General features: G+C 33.5%; 1 protein-coding gene across 2 annotated transcripts in view; it reads right to left on the bottom strand.

Annotated features, from left to right (window-relative positions):
• LOC150093810 (uncharacterized) overlaps positions 1-18,284 on the bottom strand; it is a 364,154-nt gene that overhangs the window by 329,164 nt on the left and 16,706 nt on the right. For both annotated transcript variants that reach the window (XM_090413165.1, XM_090413166.1), the window contains exon 2: positions 14,040-14,114. In XM_090413165.1, coding sequence (XP_090269291.1) covers positions 14,040-14,114 — 75 coding nt within the window. The remainder of the gene's footprint in view (positions 1-14,039; positions 14,115-18,284) is intronic.

Here is an 18,284-nt window from a genome sequence, read left to right as displayed (position 1 = left end):
CTTTCGCACAGATCCGTTCATCCTCTTATCCGACGGTTGTATTGCCTTCCTAATATTCACAAAATAAATATTAAGGCCATACAACCGTGGAATAAGAGTTGAAGGCTCGACTCTTATTCCACGGTTGTATGGCCTTCCTAAGATTCACAAAATAAATACTCCCTTAAGATCCATAGTTGAAGGCTCGACTCGCCCACATACAACTTATCTGAATATCTCGCCTCTTCCTTAAAACATCACACAGGTAAATCCTCTTCTTACATCAAGAATTCAGCTGACTTTGTTTCCAAGATCAAAAACCTCAAACTGAATAAATCCGACATGATGGTAAGCTTCAACATAGTTTTGCTTTTCACCAATGTACCAACTCAGGAGGCTCTCACTCTTCTCAAGAACAAATTATCAAAGAAGCTCTTCACTTTACTTACCCATTGTGTCGACTCAGGCTACTTCAGAATCAAAGACAAGATCTACAAACAAAACACCAGTCTAGCCACGGGTAGTCCGCTTTCCCCAGTGCTAGCAAACATACTTCTCGAAGACTTGGAAGAAAAAGCAATTTGTTGCCACACTGAAACCTAAAATCTGGCACCATTATATTGACGATGTTTTTCTTATATGGGAACATGGCCCAGACAACCTCAAAGTTTTCTTAGATCATCTAAATAATTTTCATCACATCAAATTCACCTCTGAGCTAGAAGTTAACAAGTGTCTTTCTTTTTTAGACATAAGGCTAACCAGGAGTACTGATAATATTAAAATTTCAATCTTCAGGAAACCAACACCTACAGATAGATACCGTCACACATCCTCTCACCACTACCCTCCACAGAAATATGGCATTATATCTACTCTTGCACTTCGGGCCAGATCCTTATTATCAGATGACGAAGAATTTCAAAATGAACTTAATTTCCTCAAAAAGACCTTTGTCAATAATGGTTTCACTCCAAAAAGAATTGAGAAACTTAAAAAGAAGTTTTTAAGTTTCTCAATTCTTCACATTTTTTTTTTCTCACCGTCGTCAACAAACTAATGAAGATTCTACTATCCCCAGAGCTTACATCTCTTTGCCTTACATTAGTTACCTCTCTTCAAAACTGGCTAGAATTTTAAAAAAGTTCGACATGAAACATGCTTCTCTGCTTTACCTACACTCTGATCTATCCTTAGTCAGCCATAAGAAAAACATCACCATCTTCAGTTCCCAGGAGTATACAGAATTATCCGTAGTTGTGGTAAACCTATTGATTTATCAGTACAGACAAACTGATAAATCAATCTTTCTCCGTCTTGAAGAGCATAAAAGAGATCTCTTATAATAGAATCCGAGCCAGTGCCCTCGCCAGCCACGTCTTGTTCTTTGTAAACTCTGATGAAGGCCGCCAAACACCAAATAGACTGGAATCAAACTTCTAATATTCACAAATGTTACGATGAACTTGAAAGCCATATCCTGGAGTCAAAAGAAATCACCCTTGATTCTACCCACATGAATTACACTTAGCTACTTGTAGCCACCTTAGCTACAATTTACCAAATTTGCATAGCTCTGCTGTTCAGTGCTGGCATTCTTGCAAGATCACACGCACGCGGATAAATGTAACTAGAACTGAAGCGCAGACTCCAATTTGAACTTAACTGTAGTTTTTTTGATAGCTCTGTTGTTGTTGGTGTGTAATGTTTCTGTCGGACTTTTTTTGTACATATCTTTGTGTATTGACACCTGACGAAGTTGGCTTACCGACAAAACTAGTTGTGTCCGTATTAAACTTTTATTCTTAATTATCTCAGTGATTTAAGTCATTAAAATTATTGAACTTATATATATATGTTAATCCCAATGATGACATTTTGAACACTATGGGCAAGGAGGAGTTAAAGGTTATATAATCTGAAAAAACAAAATATTAACCTTCTTCATTCCATCCCAGGCCATAAAATGAGTGGTGGTCTCACATTGGGAAAGGAAAATTATCTATTATTGATTGACGCTCATGAACTTTCATGACATAATGGAATTCAAATCCACAGCAGGATATCAGAGGTGCTATACACTTGGCTAGTTATGACAGATGACATGTAGGCAAGTAACCATCATAAGTGTAAATGCAAGCATTAAGTAGTAATGCCACAGTATTAGTTGAAGGCTTAACATGTGCTGAATTATAGCAGAAATGTCACTTTGTATGTTTATGATTAATTTTCTTTTGAAACTCGCCAATCCTTATCAGATGATTAAATCAGCAAAAGATTACATAACAACAACAAAAATACTAAAGTTCTCCAGCTTAAAGACATTCTTTTAAAATGAGGTTAACAGTACAAACAGGATGTATCAGATTAATGTCTCAAAAATTTCCAATGATTGCAAAATTATATTGAACAAGTCAGTAAATAATAAAATACGAAGGAAGGGAGGTCTGGAAAGTTCTGATATAGAACAAAGATAATATTAAAGCAACTGATATAACCACAAGAAAAAAAAGAACAAATGATTACAATGATGAAACATGGGGGGGGGGGGGGTTAAAAATATGTTCTTTCTTGTGGTTATATCAATTGCTTTAATATCATTTTTGTTTTAGGTGTTTATCAGAACTATCCAGACCCATGTACATTAAGCTGTAGATCTTATTTCTACTAAAAGGATTCTTAATTTGATGGCAAATGTAGTATATCTAATGACACACAAGATTATAATATATTATGCTAGTTCATTTCAAATGACAGCCTTGGAACCCTACCTATTCCATTCCTTTACCAAAGGTAGCTGTATATGAAACAGTATTATTTGAATTTTGTTGTATAATGAAACCTGTGGAGTATTCATGACTAAACATACACATGTAACCACAGTAATAAGATTTCTTAATAAGTAAACATTTTGTCCTAAAGATCATCAGACATCGTCAGTATATTATGCTAGTTAATTCAAACAATACTAGGAATCACATACCGTTAGGGTGCATGGTTACAATGGAATCCCTTTATGAATGCAGTAGCGAGTTAAAGAATTAAATTAAAATGTCTGAAAAAAAAAAATTACATTAAAATGAGATAACATATATAAAAATTATTTTACACAATTTAGAATGACAATTTCCCATACTTTAGAGATAGTAAGAACGTCATTATGGTTCAAATTAGGTCTGTGATATAGGGCTTCAGCACTTCCTTTATATAAACGTTCATGTTTATATGAAGATCTATGTACTAGTTTGATCTTCTTCCAAATGGATCCTATGGTTAGGGTTTTCAAACCGCAGAAATCTAGCCTCACACAACACGGAATTGAAAACCCTAACCATAGGATCCATTGGAAGAACATCAAACTTCTACACAGATCTTCAGATAAACACGAACGTTTATATAAAGGAAGTGCTGAAGCCCTACGTCACAGACCTAATTTGAGCCATAATGACATTCTTACTATCCCTAAAGTCTGGGGAATTGTCATCCGAAATTGTGTAAAATAATTTTTATTTATGTTATCTCATTTTAATGTAATCTTTTTTTTTTTCAGACATATTATAATTTAATTCTTTAACATGTAACTGCATGCATAGAGGGATTCCACTGTAAGCATGCGCCCTAACTGTATGTGACTCCTAGTATTGTTTGAATTAACTGTACTGACGATGTCTGATGATCTTTAGGACGAAATATTTACTTATTAAAAAATCTTATTACTGTGGTTACGTGTGTATGTTTAGTCAGTATTATTTCAAAGCTAATAGTGGCAAAATAGCATAGAAAAAACCAGATCACAAGAAATCCACAGAAGATAAGAAATTTATTAAAAAGTTACTAAATTTTTTGTGCAATACCTTAATTCCTTATGTAATTTTATGTATATGGTCAATTCACTATTACCATATAAACCAATGCTATTATTAGCATTCAGGAAAGGATGAGCACACTAAATCTAATGTGGTATTGTCACTTAAACAGAATGAATAGGAGAGATTAGTAAAACAGGTGCTTGATACCAGTATGGAAGGGAAAAGACTACGAAAGACTAAGATCTAGGTGGATTGATGCAGTTAGAAATACTTTAGAAAACCAAAATATAAGATCTGACAATAGTGGAGTCTAGGTGGATAACAGACTACTGTGGAGGAAAATTGCTGATTGGAAGTAAGTAATAATGTAAAGTCATGAAGTACTATTATAGTATTCTGTACATCCTTTGGACAGTACATATTAGGAATTTGATGATGACGACAATGATAAACTTATCATAAATGATCTTACTAAATCATAAGTAAATAAACCAAATCATTTGATTGACAACATTACTACTTTGGTTGCTGACACACTCAAGAGATTAAAGATTTTTCAAGCAAAAGCACCTAGGCTATAATAACTCCTAAAAATAAATAAAACAAACATTCCACTGCATACTTAGTTGTAGAAGACTCTTGGCTTTCAAGCACTCAAAATTTTTACGTAACCTTCTCAGTAATGTTATAGGAAAATCACCATCATTCATAAAGATTTCATTTCCTAAATTGAAGGACATATACTTTAGCAGCTTTGATAACATGGTGAGTTTTGATGGTCTTCAACAAATTTTTAGAGATAAGCACTCCAGTTATTTTCTAGATTTTCCAGATGAAATTTTAAACTATTTGCCTTCTCACAGAAAGATAAGTTCTGACAAGCAAGCTGAAAGGCTTGCATTGGGCTGTCCTCTTTTCTTACAACTACCCAACTATTTCATGGAACACTTTGAAGAACAGTTTCACTGCTGTCACTCTCTACCCACTCCATCTGGTTATACAGGTAATCCTCGTATAATGTGGTACTTACACAATGCGGTTTCAATATAACATGGTCTACAAATTGTAGTAACCATTTATCTTTTCATATATTTTTCAACGCATGACTTAAAAATCAAATTTTATCTTCGTTAAATTTGCGTCTGCCCGTATCGCGCATGTAGTTATAAGTAGCGAATTTATATTAGGGGAAATGCCCTTGAACACACATGTATATCAATTGTTTACCGTATAAAGTGCTTATTGTTGAAAATTGTCTTCGTTTTCTGCCAGGAAAGCGCATTAAAAATCAGAAGTGTGTTAATATCAAGCTGAGCACTGTATTTTTTGGTAAGTTACATACAATATGTAATGCTTTTTTATGTAAAAAATTTAATTTTATAGTAATGGCCACTTAAAGCACTTTTGCGATATGGTTGAAAATGAAATTAGTGAATTAATTGATGGGGAAATAGATTTAAAGGAGGAACTGGTACAATAGATGACCTCGAACCAAATGGCGGGGAAAGTTCTGCCGAAGATTCTGATTGCGATGAATCCATTAAAGAATTCAGTTTAAACAAATTAGCAGAAGGATTGAACTTGGCAAAAAAGTTATTTTACGGATAATGATCTCTCAATGGAGTGCTCTGGAAAATTCACGAGACAATTGGATATTTGTTTAGCTCCATATTATGAACTTAATAAAAAATTGCAGCATAGTGGTAGGCAAGGTCTTATTACTGACTTCTTGATAACTAAATCAGCTAAAGTATGCAATGAGAATTATAGAAATGATGTCCAAGAGATTTCAAGTGATGATGATGTCCAGTCACTCGTAAATAAAAACATCTATGAAATGTTAGTTTTGAAGAGAGTGATGACGATAAAATATACACTTTGTTTTATTTTGCCTAAAACATTTATGCATTATACAATTTATGCAATGAAGTTTAAGTACAATTCATAATTTTATAGTATGTATTTCATAGTTTATATTTTCTTAACTTACAAGAATTACTTGAATTAAATAAAAATATATTTTTGTTGACTATGTCATTGTTTATAAAATCTTTAAAAAAAAAACGATTTCAGAACCTAACCCTACTTTTTTTATGTGATCTGAGTCTCGTATAACACGATTTATATAACGCGGCATTTCTATGGAACCTAACATCCACGTTATACAAGGGTTACCTGTACTATGATGATGAATTAAATATAATTTTACTTAAAATCAGCAGCCTTTTTTCCTATGACATAAAGTTTATGTCGACAAAAGAAAATAACAATTCTTCAAAGTTTTGTAAATTAGAACTATTCTTAGCTCATCTGTTTATAAGAAATCTATATTTGCCGAAGATACATTCTTAAAATTCCATGCAATACCCATTTCAAAAACTTGAGTTATCATCATCATCAAATTCCTGCCATGTACACTTAAGGGGTGTACAGGATATGATAGTACTACATGAAAAATTTACATCATTACTAATTTCCTATGTTAAAGATACCAAGCAATTTTAAACCTGGTTTTACTCCATTTTTTCCAAGTAAGCAAACAGACAAAATGTCAAGTTTGAGCCTGCAATTTATGCAAGACTAGCTGGATCCCACAGGTAGTGCAAGACCAAGGCAACTCGTGGTAGAGGTGGAGCAAGCTCTGATCACTAATCTTAATATTTACCCTTAATGCCAAAACACATCTCCAAGAAGGGGATGTATGATGTTTTGTATTAAAGGCAAGGGGCCACTACCCAGACCGGTTTCGGCCTTTATTGAGGTCTTGCACTACCTGTGGGATCAGCTAGTCTTGCATAAATTGCAGGCACAAACTTGACATTTTGTCTGTTTGCTTACTTGGAAAAAATGGAGTAAAACCAGGTTTAAAATTGCTTGGTATCTTTAACATAACTATACCCAAGTTAAAAATACTTTCTACATCTATATCTCCTCCTGAGATTTTTATTTAATAAGGTTATAACACCTTATGGTAACTCGTTTTGGTAAAATACTTACAAGCTCTGCATTACTAAATCTTGGTATTTCTAGCCTGGCTCCCCACTGATGAGACCTCAATAAAGGTCAAAACCGGTCTGGGTAGTGGCCCCTTGCCTTTAATACAAAACATCATACATCCCCTTCTTGGAGATGTGTTTTGGCATTAAGGGTAAATATTAAGATTAGTGATCAGAGCTTGCACCACCTCTACCACGAGTTGCCTTGGTCTTGCACTACCTGTGGGATCAGCTAGTCTTGCATAAATTGCAGGCGCAAACTTGACATTTTGTCTGTTTGCTTACTTGGAAAAAATGGAGTAAAACCAGGTTTAAAATTGCTTGGTATCTTTAACATAACTATACCCAAGTTAAAAATACTTTCTACTAATTTCCTAAATACAAATTTTCCTCCAAATCAGTCTGTTACTTGTCAAGATTCCAACATTATCAGATCTTATATTTCTATCGTTTAAGGCACTTTGTACCTTATCAATCCACTTATATCTTAGTCTTCCTCTGGGTCGTTTTCCTACCAACCTGACAGAGAACACTTGTTTTGCTAATCTTTCCTCGCCCATTCTATTTAAGTGACCATACCACCTAAGATTAGCTCTGCTAACGCATTCCTGGATGCTGACAATGTCAAGTTCTTTCCTAATATCCTCGTTTTTAATGCAAAATGATGGTACAACATGACAAAATTTCAACTTGAGTTATTAAGATCCTCAAATCCACAAAGCAAATATGAACTTCTTCTGAGGATCATAAAAGAATTACAATCAGTCAAGGTGGCATGATTCCAAATAGTTATTTTCCTTCCAAAATGCATCAGATGTTGGACAAGCGCTTTTCTACTAACAGCACTTCAGAGAACAGGTGAATATCCATTCATAATGCTTAGAGAAGAAAACAAGAATAGTAATAATAATTAACTAAATGCATTAAACTATGTTTAAATGACTTTCACCTATGAAAGGTGGTAAACCTATTACCACCTATTAATACATTAACACTGTGGCAAAACATCACAGCAATATTTCACTTTTAAAGATTTTTTGTACTTCTTTTGCCTATGCAACATGCACACACAGACAGAGACTCAGTGTAAAAAAGTATGAGCCTATAGTCTTAACTGGTATTCTCTTAGTGTGCTGATGGAGTCTTGCTGAAGATCTCAAGATGGTCTACTACATTTTAGGCAATGTGACGCAGTCAAATTTGTTTCGATTTGGGGAATGTTATAATGCTGTGCCTGATTCCAGAAATAGTCTCTTATATTTACATTTGCTGCTGTACTAAAGGAAGGTTTCCATCTGCTGGATCCAATGATATCTATCCATGGCATGGCCTGTTACCCAGGAGCCGTAGTGCTGATAATGGGCATAATTTTTGTGTTCTTTCAGGTGGATATCAATTGTTTTTCCAGTTTGTCCAGAGTATGTCAGTCTGCAGGAGCAAGGTAAACTATAGACTCCAAGATGATCTAAATGATAGAGAGGATCTTTTGGTGAGTGGATAAGGATAAGGGCTTGAAGGAGATCCATGTTATACCTTTTAAGAATGGATGAAAATTTTTTCTAAAGTGAGCCAGATATAAAGGATAGGAATGGATTTTTTTTTTTTTTTTTTGGGATGGGGGGGGGGAAATCAGTTTTGGGAAATAGGTAGAGATGTTCTGTTGAATTTAAGAGGAAAGTCAATGTCTAAAAAAATGAGTCCTGGATGTGACTGATTTCAGTGGAGAGGCTAGTGTGGTCAGTGCAGACAGTTCAAGGTAGTGAAGTAATAGATGGTGGATGTATTTTCACTTGGGATGATCTGATAGATGGAGAATCTACCACCCCTTACATTCAAGCACTGCAGAAAAAATCTCATGTACTTTTAAAAGGCAGACATGTAACATCCTTCATACCATATCAAAAATTACTTGCCAAGAAATCCTCTCCATGAACTAGATCATTTTAGTATACAATATTCCTTGCTTGTACAAACTAACATACTCTAGATTAATTTGAAGAACAGCTAATATCCATCTGAAAGAACACCGATACATTATTCAGGGTAGCAGATCATGTCATGTAAACTGATCACCAGATCCAATGAAGTGGGGGGGGGGGGATTGCTAGATTTATTTCTGGAATCTGCCACACTACAACATTCTCCAAATCTTAAATTAGACTGCTTCATATTGCCAAAAATCTGGGAGACCATCTTCTTGAGACCTTCAGCAAGATTCCATCACCAGACCCAAAGAGAGCACCAATTAAGACTGTGGCATCGCACTTTCTTATACTCAGTCTCTGTTTACCTTTGTTTGCCAAGATGCCTTGGTGACAAAGCTAATAATTTAATGGCTAAATAAATTTAGTTAGCTAAATATTATCCCTAGATGTGTTTTCTCCTCTAAACATCAATATGAGTGATAATCAACATCTAAGCATTCATAGTAGAATAACTAATCCTTATACCAAAGGCATCTCACAACATCTGGAAAATTAAAAATTTAATTTTCCAGATGACCTAAAAAAAGCCAGCAATCAAGGTCTCATTTATCCTCCCTCTCATTATGGATAAAATTCTTCTCTTATCTAAAAAGTTTGGTATCATGGAACATTATATTTTTCTACTAGCTACAGGATCATTTGGAACAAAATTAAAATTTTTCATATCAGTTCTCACAAATTTGAGACTTTTTTAATGAATACTATGAAGGCTTCATAATTAACCTAAATTGTACTAGACGATGGTTTAAATATTCAGAAATTTTGGGAATTGGCGATATTGAAATACTTCTGTTAATCTACTCCCCCCCCCCCCCTTTCAACATTTACTCTGATGTGATGAACCTCTGAACCTTGAATCATTTTAAACACTACCAGTTGTTTATTGGCTAATTGTTGCTAAATTTCCTCATAACAAAATACTGATAGCCTCAGAGCAGTAAAAAGAATGAATGTACTTTGTTTACAATTCATTCTATGCAATATGTAACTGTCTGAAATCTTCACTCTGACTTATAAAATGTTTTTTATATTTTATTTTTCCTTATGTAATTGTCATGCAAAATCTTTATTAGCACAGCTTTACTGATTATGTCTATTAATTACATTAGCATTAAGAAAGAGGTCTATGTTCCTGCTGTCTTGCATGGCTTATAATTATACATAAGCAAACAGCTATCCCCCTGCTAGAGCTAACTGTACATGAAACTATAAACTGTAGATGACACATGGGGAAGAATTTACAAACAACAGAGGGATACCAGCAGAGGATGCTAGTACCTATTTATTTAAGACACTGTAAAAAACTTATTACCAAAAATTGCAGGATTTTGGGTAATAAGTTTGGACTTGTAGGCATGCTAAAAGAAGAAAGATAGAAAGCAAATTGATTCATTTGAATTATGGGCATGCAGAAAACTATTAAGAATCTTATGGAGTGCAAGAATAATCAATAAGAAGGCTTTAGAGAGCATAAAGACAGATTCTTGGAGGCAATGATCGCTAAAAAATTTTGGGCACACTATGCCAGCCAATGAATCAATGGAAAAGGCAGTTATGTTGGGGAAGATTGAGGGAATGAAAAGAAGAGGAAGACCACAAAAGAGTTGGATGGATAATATAAAAGAACTTATCAACTTGAACATAAAATTGCTGAAAGAAAGGACAAGAGGCTGAGTGGAATGGAGAGCCTTTGTTCACAAGATCACTAAGAGTCGAAAACAACTGAATGGCACATAAGAACAAGTCATGCTAAGAGAAGAATTAGTCAAAATGCAAGTCTATGAATTCAGGTTTCCATGGTGTGCCTTGTCCATTATTACTTAACGAAAAAAAATAAACTAAATAATACATTCAGAGAAACTGTTTAATAACTAGTTTTGTACATCTTCGCATTAAATTGCAAAAAATTACAAAATAAAAAAAAAAAAAAGCTTTTATTAATAGGAAGATTCCTAAATGAAAAAACTGTCATATATCGAATGAACTTAAATTCTGTTAAAATAACCAGAACTTTAAGGAAATACAATCTCTATACTGTTTTCAAATTCCACTTGAAACTAGCTGCCCTTATCAGTTCCTCTTAAGACCAACTCCTTCTCTCAGTTCCTTGCAATGTTCCCTCTAAGCAATGTGTGTGCACAATGATCAAAAAGGGACACACCTAGTAACTGTGCACACAAAATTTGTTTTCAGAATTTCTAATTTGCAGTCAATAATTTAAATGTCCTATAAAAATGAATTATATGATGAATCATACTTGTTACTTATTTAGTCATTTCTCCAATGTCGCCACTTCAAAATATTACTCTAACCCATTCCAACTGAACTGAATACACTCTAGTTACTTTTAGCCTGTGCTGTGTGGGTAATCTGATGCTGGCATCAGCAAGTTGCAGAGGCATATTTGTTTAGTGTCTACTATCTTGACAGTACAGTCACTCGAACTCATATAAACAAATTATCATTTTGTAGTTACATAGGTGTAAGTGATTTAAATTAGTGCTCGCAGTTTTACAGGGCATAGCTAGAGGAGGAAAGAAGGGAAACATTAATATGAGAAATATTACATCAGTGGTTTCAGTGCGTTAAAGCCTAAATGTTACTGTTGAAATTAAAGCAGAAAAGAACGGCAAATTTGTTTAAATTTCTGGCTCAACAAATCTGACAATTTGTTTATAAACTGCATGTATATAAAATATTTAAGTAGCTGAAAGAGTAAGCATTAAGGTTATTCTTATAGAATGGCAAGTATCTACTAGATTTCCGTTTGGGAGATGGACTAGTCATTACTGATACATTATTCCAACATAAAGACGTGCTTAAATTCAGAAATAAGAAAAATCTTATTCACTGATTTAGCATGGAACATACAAGATCTTTTAATAAAGATTGTCACCAATTGTAGTATATGAAATTAAGGGTTTAAGCGTGGACTGCAGGGTTTTCTCCCCAGTTTATCTGGGGTTTTTCGTCCCACAAGCAGGCAAACCGGCCTTGAGAACTCAATGCTTCTAAAGACATAGGATACACCGGGAGGCATAGGTCTAACCATCTTATCCTCATATAACAAATGTGGTTAAATGAATAGAAAACCCTTGACACCACAAGGTAAAAGAGGGGAAAAAGAAGAAGAAAAATTAAGGGTTTGTGACTTTTGCTATTGTGAGAACATGCTACAATACACATTAAGTCTAAGAATGAAAACTTGCACACAAAATGCTTTTCATGCACACACATGCTAGCAAAAATTAGAGGAATATTGGTTCCTGATGCACATGTGTGTGTATATAAAGGCTAAAGGACTCCTGAAATGCAAAGAGACCTGTGAAATTCTTATCAATCACTCTAATCTTAACAATAATGGTAGTCTAAAAATCCTAAGAATATGGATGGTACATATTCTACCCACATAACTGTTTGGTTCTAAGAGTTAATTATAATTAGGATTGTAGTAACAAAATAAAAACCAGTTTTGCTGTATTAAAAGTATTATAAAAATTTGTTCTCTGATGGTGTTATAAATAGGATATAGCTTTGATGGAGGTCCCCCCCCCCTCCATACACACACACACACTAGAGGTTAGGCCAGTAGAATGATGGCTGATCAAATCATCGTCACTTTGGCATACTGTATGAAATGTAATATAACTTGTCTTTGTATATTTATGTGTGTATACCAGATGATGACCTTATTATTATGGACAGCTCCAAGGAGGTCTTAGACTCGTTGAGGGGAGGCCTTAAACATCATGTCAAGAACTATCCAATATTTGAGCAGTATCTATCATACTTTGCTTTGACTCATTCATGGTCATGGCACCCACAACAGACTCTGGCATTCCACTCATTCACCACTCTCCAAGCAAAAAACTTAAGTCAAACACCTTTGCTAACTACACTTATAGTTTCTATGGATGGGCCCCTAGTTCTCCCATTATGTATGGCTCGATTGAAATTAGAGCAGTAGATTCCCCCCCCCTGCATTTGGCCCTTTGTTCTGTTTTTAATGATAAAATTATTTCAAATGAATAATTTTATCATTAATGAATAAAGGCATACAAGAATTGTTCAATCTAATTTGCTTTTTTTCTAATGACTGTTTATGACATTTCACTTTTTTTTCTTTTTGATTCCCAGAATAGTAATATAGCATATGCAAAATGTTAATGGTAACACTCATCAAAATTACTACTCATTTTTCTCCTCCCTGTTCATTTATTATTTCTTTAACTTTAAGTACATCTTTATAAAGATATGCTGTTAAAAAAAAAAAAAAACTTATGTTTTCAAGTTAAAAAATGTCAATTAGTTTCATATCTAGATATGAAATATCTGGATATTTCATTCAGATATTGGGTTAGTTTCATATCCAGATATTTCAACTAATTAGCAAATTCTAAACAGTAATAAAAGGAGGAAATTATATTAATCAGAAAGTCTTGTAAAGGAACAACTATTATAAGGAACTTTTTCTCTAAAAAGATGATTTTTTTTTTTATATAAATAAAATAAAAAAAAATATTCAAGGTTCTTTCCCTTTTAACTTTTTATTCTATTAAATTGAAAGAATGGAATTGTTTTTGTTTATCTCTGCACATGGATTATGAGAAAAATGCAATAACATGCTGCAGCTTAGTTGGACTCCCTGAAATAAATTCTGGCATACTAATGAAAATGATTCCCCACCACTAATCTAGACATTATTACTAAAGTCCATTCAGTTTTTTCTTTTCTTTTTTTTAAATATAAATGAGTTACTAGAAACACTAGTTGAAAATAAAATAAGCAACCAATAGTATATGAATGCATAAAATATGTATCCGTATGTTATTAATTGATGAAATGTCTGCAATTTTTTTAATAAGCAAACTGAATCATATGTGAATACCTTATATATGTATCCATATGTTATGAAAGGATATAAAATGTATCTGCAAAATTTTTTTAATGGTTCAAGTATTATTCATCAAGAAAAGAGTCAAAGATACTAAAAAAAATGATGAAATTTTGTTTAATATCTTGTTTTTCACATAATTAGGATAATTCAGGGTAATTCTAGCTTGATTTCTTAAATTTATCTATAAACTTTTTTTTGTAATATAAACAGTACTTCCTACAGAATCTAATGCTTCAATGTGTCATTTTCTATTATATAAATTAATCACAAAGTCATGCAGAATTAAATGTATAATAAAAATGAAATCCTATATAAATATTAATTTTTTAATCATTCTCAATAAATGAGTATGCAGATATGCAAAGTATCTTACCTCTGATATTGGCTGCAACATTGAAGACTGCTCCAATTCTAGTAATCCATCATCATAAGTATCAATATTTTTACCCTACAAACGAATTATGAAAAAGTTAATGAAATATAATAAGACAGCTTTTTAAATGCTTGATCATAAAAATAAAAAACAATCATCATCAAATTCCAGATATGCAACCTTGGAGGTGGGGGATACAGGATATTATGGTTGTACTATATAAAAAGTTTACAACATGAAACAATAAAGTTCCATTTTAAAGAGGTTGAGATATACTGTTAAAGAATGATAATGTGAATGATAAAACAAACACTTTGTGGTATAATTTTCATTAAATTATGACATTTTATCACTTTTATGAGTGCCTTTTTCAAATAAGTGTTCATCGTCATCAACAGTTTTCTTAAGTCTACTGCTGGATGAATGCTTCTTCCATTTTAACTGGTCTTATGCATCTCTCCACCATAAATATTCATAACATCTTGTTATCTCATAGTCCCATCTTACCACTGGTCTACTTGGTTTCTGATAACCAGTTCTTGATGTTATAGATCACAAATTAAAAATCACAAGCTTTTAGTTTTATGGAGTACCTTACTCTTACTTACTTTTTGGCTACAGTTTATGTACAATTGAGGCACGAAATGTGATCTTAAAATAAACTGACCAGAAGGCATTTATCTAATCAACATTAATAAATTTTAAAAATTAAGTATTTTGAAGGACCTAACTTTGAAATAGTAAATTCTATTCTTTCTACACAGACATTGTTTAAAACTAAAACTGCATAGTATATGTGATGTCGAAATATAGTAAGTCATCTAACATTTAGAAAAATTAACCCAAGCTATAAAAATCAGTGCATATGCAAATTAAAATTAATAGATAATAAACATTAAAAGAGAACCTTGTGGGAAAATGATGAGTTCATGAATGAATAAAATACTGTACATGATCATATACAATAAACAAGGAGAAAAGAGAGCAATTTTTAAAAAAAAATAAATTAAGCACTAAGTTGGATGACTGATATGATTTTGTTAACCATAAAAACCATGGAAAGACTGTTTTAAATCAGTTCACTCCATAAAGATTCTTTGGAGTGTTTTTAAGGTTAACAAGATCATATCATTCATTCAACTTAGCCCTTAATTTCTTTTAATATTTATTATCTGTTAATTTTAATTTGCTTAAGCACTTGTTTTTATAGCTTGGGTTTATTTTTATCTTTTTCAAATAGTTTTTATTTCTTGATTAAATGACTTACAAAATTTTGCTATTACCAAAACCATATAGTTAGTTTTAATTTTTAAACAAAGTCAATGTACTACAGGGTGATCTTAAAGTTGTGCAGCCTAGAAATAACACATATCTGTTTCAAGGGTAATTACAAGTATATGAAAAATGAAACAGCTACAAATACAAGTTATAATCAGAACTTTACAACAAATCAGAACAAAAGAAGAATAGGAACCTCATTATAACATATGTTGAAAGTGGCCACCTCCTTTGTGAATGCAGACTCGTGCTCTTTTTACCAGGTTTGATGCCACCTTGTGAAGCATCTGCACACTGATGTTTTCAATCACTGTTGAAATGTTTATTTTTAGTTCATCCAGTGTGTGAGGATTATTCCGATAAACAACATTTGAGATATCCCCAAGGGACTAAATCTGGGGATCTTAAAGGCCACAATTCTTTCGAGATGAGACAGCCATCGAAAAATTCTTGCAAAAAAATGTATGGTACTATTCGATGTGTGGCACATGGACTGTCTTGCTGGAACCAACAATGGCATTCACTGACATCAAGGAGTGCCAAACTGTGTAATGATGTCTTGGTAGATGGTACTATTCACTGCTGTATCAAAGAAAATGGGTTCCACTACACGATGCCAAGATATCACACAACTCCAATTTTTTGAAAATGCAAAACTTTTTCGCGCAAAGCATGTGGATTTTCAAATGACAAATCCTACTGCTTTGACTATTCACATACCCACTGAGATGAAACCAGACCTTGTCACTGAAGAAAACTGTATCAAGCATCTCTATACCATGTTCTTCAATGAATGAGCATAACTATCTGCAGAAGATTGTTTCTTTTTATCTGGGTCCTTCGGTTCATGGACTGAGTGCATATGATGATATGGACAAAGGTGTAACAATCTTGCAGCTTCTGAGCACTACCATATGACATCGTTAATTGCATGGCAAGTTTCCTGAGGCTTTTTGTTGGGGACCACTGCATCGCTCTCTTTACCTCACCCATTTTATCATCAGTCAAAAGGGAGGGTCTTCCGGAGTGATTCCTATCTGCAACAGATCCAGTTTCCTGAAAACACTGCACTAATCTTGTTATTGTTGACTTCTGAGGGACTGCTACACCCAGATATTTCTCACAGAATTCCTCGGCAACACATGTGTAAGAATGATTAGCAAAATAACTTTCTGAAATGAAAACTTGTTGCAGCTGGGAAAAAGACATTTTACTTCCACAATGAACAAAGCTACACTGAGAACAACCTGTACATGTCACAGTGAACTTGGTGTCTCTGACAGTTTGCAATAATATGATGATGACATCTAATGGGGTAAGGAATGGAAACAATTGGTACAAATTCAAACTTTTGGTTGCACAACTTTACGATCACCCTGTAGAAAGAACAGAGGAATTTATTACTTCCAAGGTAGGTAGGTCCTACATGTTGCTTTGTTTTTTAATTAATTTATGTTGATTAGATGCCTTCTGGTCAATTTAATTCAAAACCACTTTCCATGCCTTAATTGTACATAAACTATAACCAAAAAGTAGGTTCAATCCTCTTTTTCTTCAATCAACCAACTTCTGCAATCCACACACCTTCAATCTATCCTCACAAAAAACATTTCACAGACTACCCACTCACTCTTTCTTGGTCACACACCTCTGAATCTTCTTCAGTGCTTCTGCATTCCCAAGAAATCCAGGAGACCAGACCTGAGCACAGCATTCCAGGTGTGGATGTACCAAGGCCTCATAAAGTGGAATAACAACAAATTCCTTATTTCTTATCTCTATGTTTCTTTAATATCCAAGTAATCTTATGGGCTACTTTAGCAATATGTCCTCTAAACTCCGTCTATCACCACTCCTAAATCTTTAGCTTCATCTATTTCCTGGAGTACAGTTTCGTCAATGCAGTACACAGCGAGTAATCTATATATCCTAAAATGCATAACTTTACATTTCCACACATTAAACAGACACCCATTATCTATTGCCCATACTGACAACCAGTGCGTAATGAGGGCGTGGTGAAAGAGTCACCCGCCATAGATGCAACTAAGTTTGGGACGCAAAATGTAAAAAATAAGAATAAATAAATAGATATAAAAGTCCACTATTTTATATTGTATTTTTAAATTTCGGCAATACGCTACTTTAGATACACAAATTCTACAACACACTGCAACTCATTTTGATGGAGTTAATAGTAAGTATTTAACATATTGCATTTAATAAAATTTAACTTGTTACATTTAAAATTTTCAAACTTTTTGTCATTTTTGGGTTGGGAGGGTGCAAATTAGAAACTTGCCACAGGCGCTTCATATCCTCGTTACTGTACTGCTGACAACCTATTCAAATCATCCTGCAAGCTCTCCACATCACCATGATTAGCCATTACTCTACCTAATTTTGCATCAGCAGTAAACAACTGAATATTTCCTTTATCTATGTACAAATTAAACTTTGTGGCACACCACTAGTCATCTGTTTTCACCTTGATTCTGCCCCTCCATATACCACTTTTTTTTTATATGTCAAGCAGCCAACCTCTTATCCACATAACCAGTGTCATATTCACCCCCATTTGTTCTAATTTGCATAACAGAATTCTGTTATGCAAATTAGAACAATGCTTTCGCAAAATCTTATATCTTATAATCTATCAACAATCATTGATATGATCGTCGGCTTGTCGAGAGCTCCTGAAAAGATCAGTAGTATTTTATGTTATCATCGGCAATTTTACTAGAATTTTATGTAGTATTGTTTGCTTTTCATTTCTTAGTGTGTCTGTGCGATTTTTGTGCGTTTTCTGTGTTATTTTAATTATTATTTTTAAGATAAGATCGCGTCCATATGGCACTGAATAAAAAAAAAAATGGCGGTCAGGTCGTCATGTTTGTTTAAGAGTTATGATATGAAAGAGTTTATGCAATATGCTGTCTGTGAGATGTATGCTTTGCGAAGGGCGGT

This window comes from Typopeltis vanoorti, chromosome 23 (assembly GCF_054136105.1).
Source record: "Typopeltis vanoorti isolate ZY-2024b chromosome 23, IOZ_Tvanoo_1.0, whole genome shotgun sequence".
Taxonomy (NCBI): Eukaryota; Metazoa; Arthropoda; class Arachnida; order Uropygi; family Thelyphonidae; genus Typopeltis; species Typopeltis vanoorti.
Note: the sequence above shows the minus strand (reverse complement) of the source record. Positions and strands in the feature narration are given on the sequence as shown.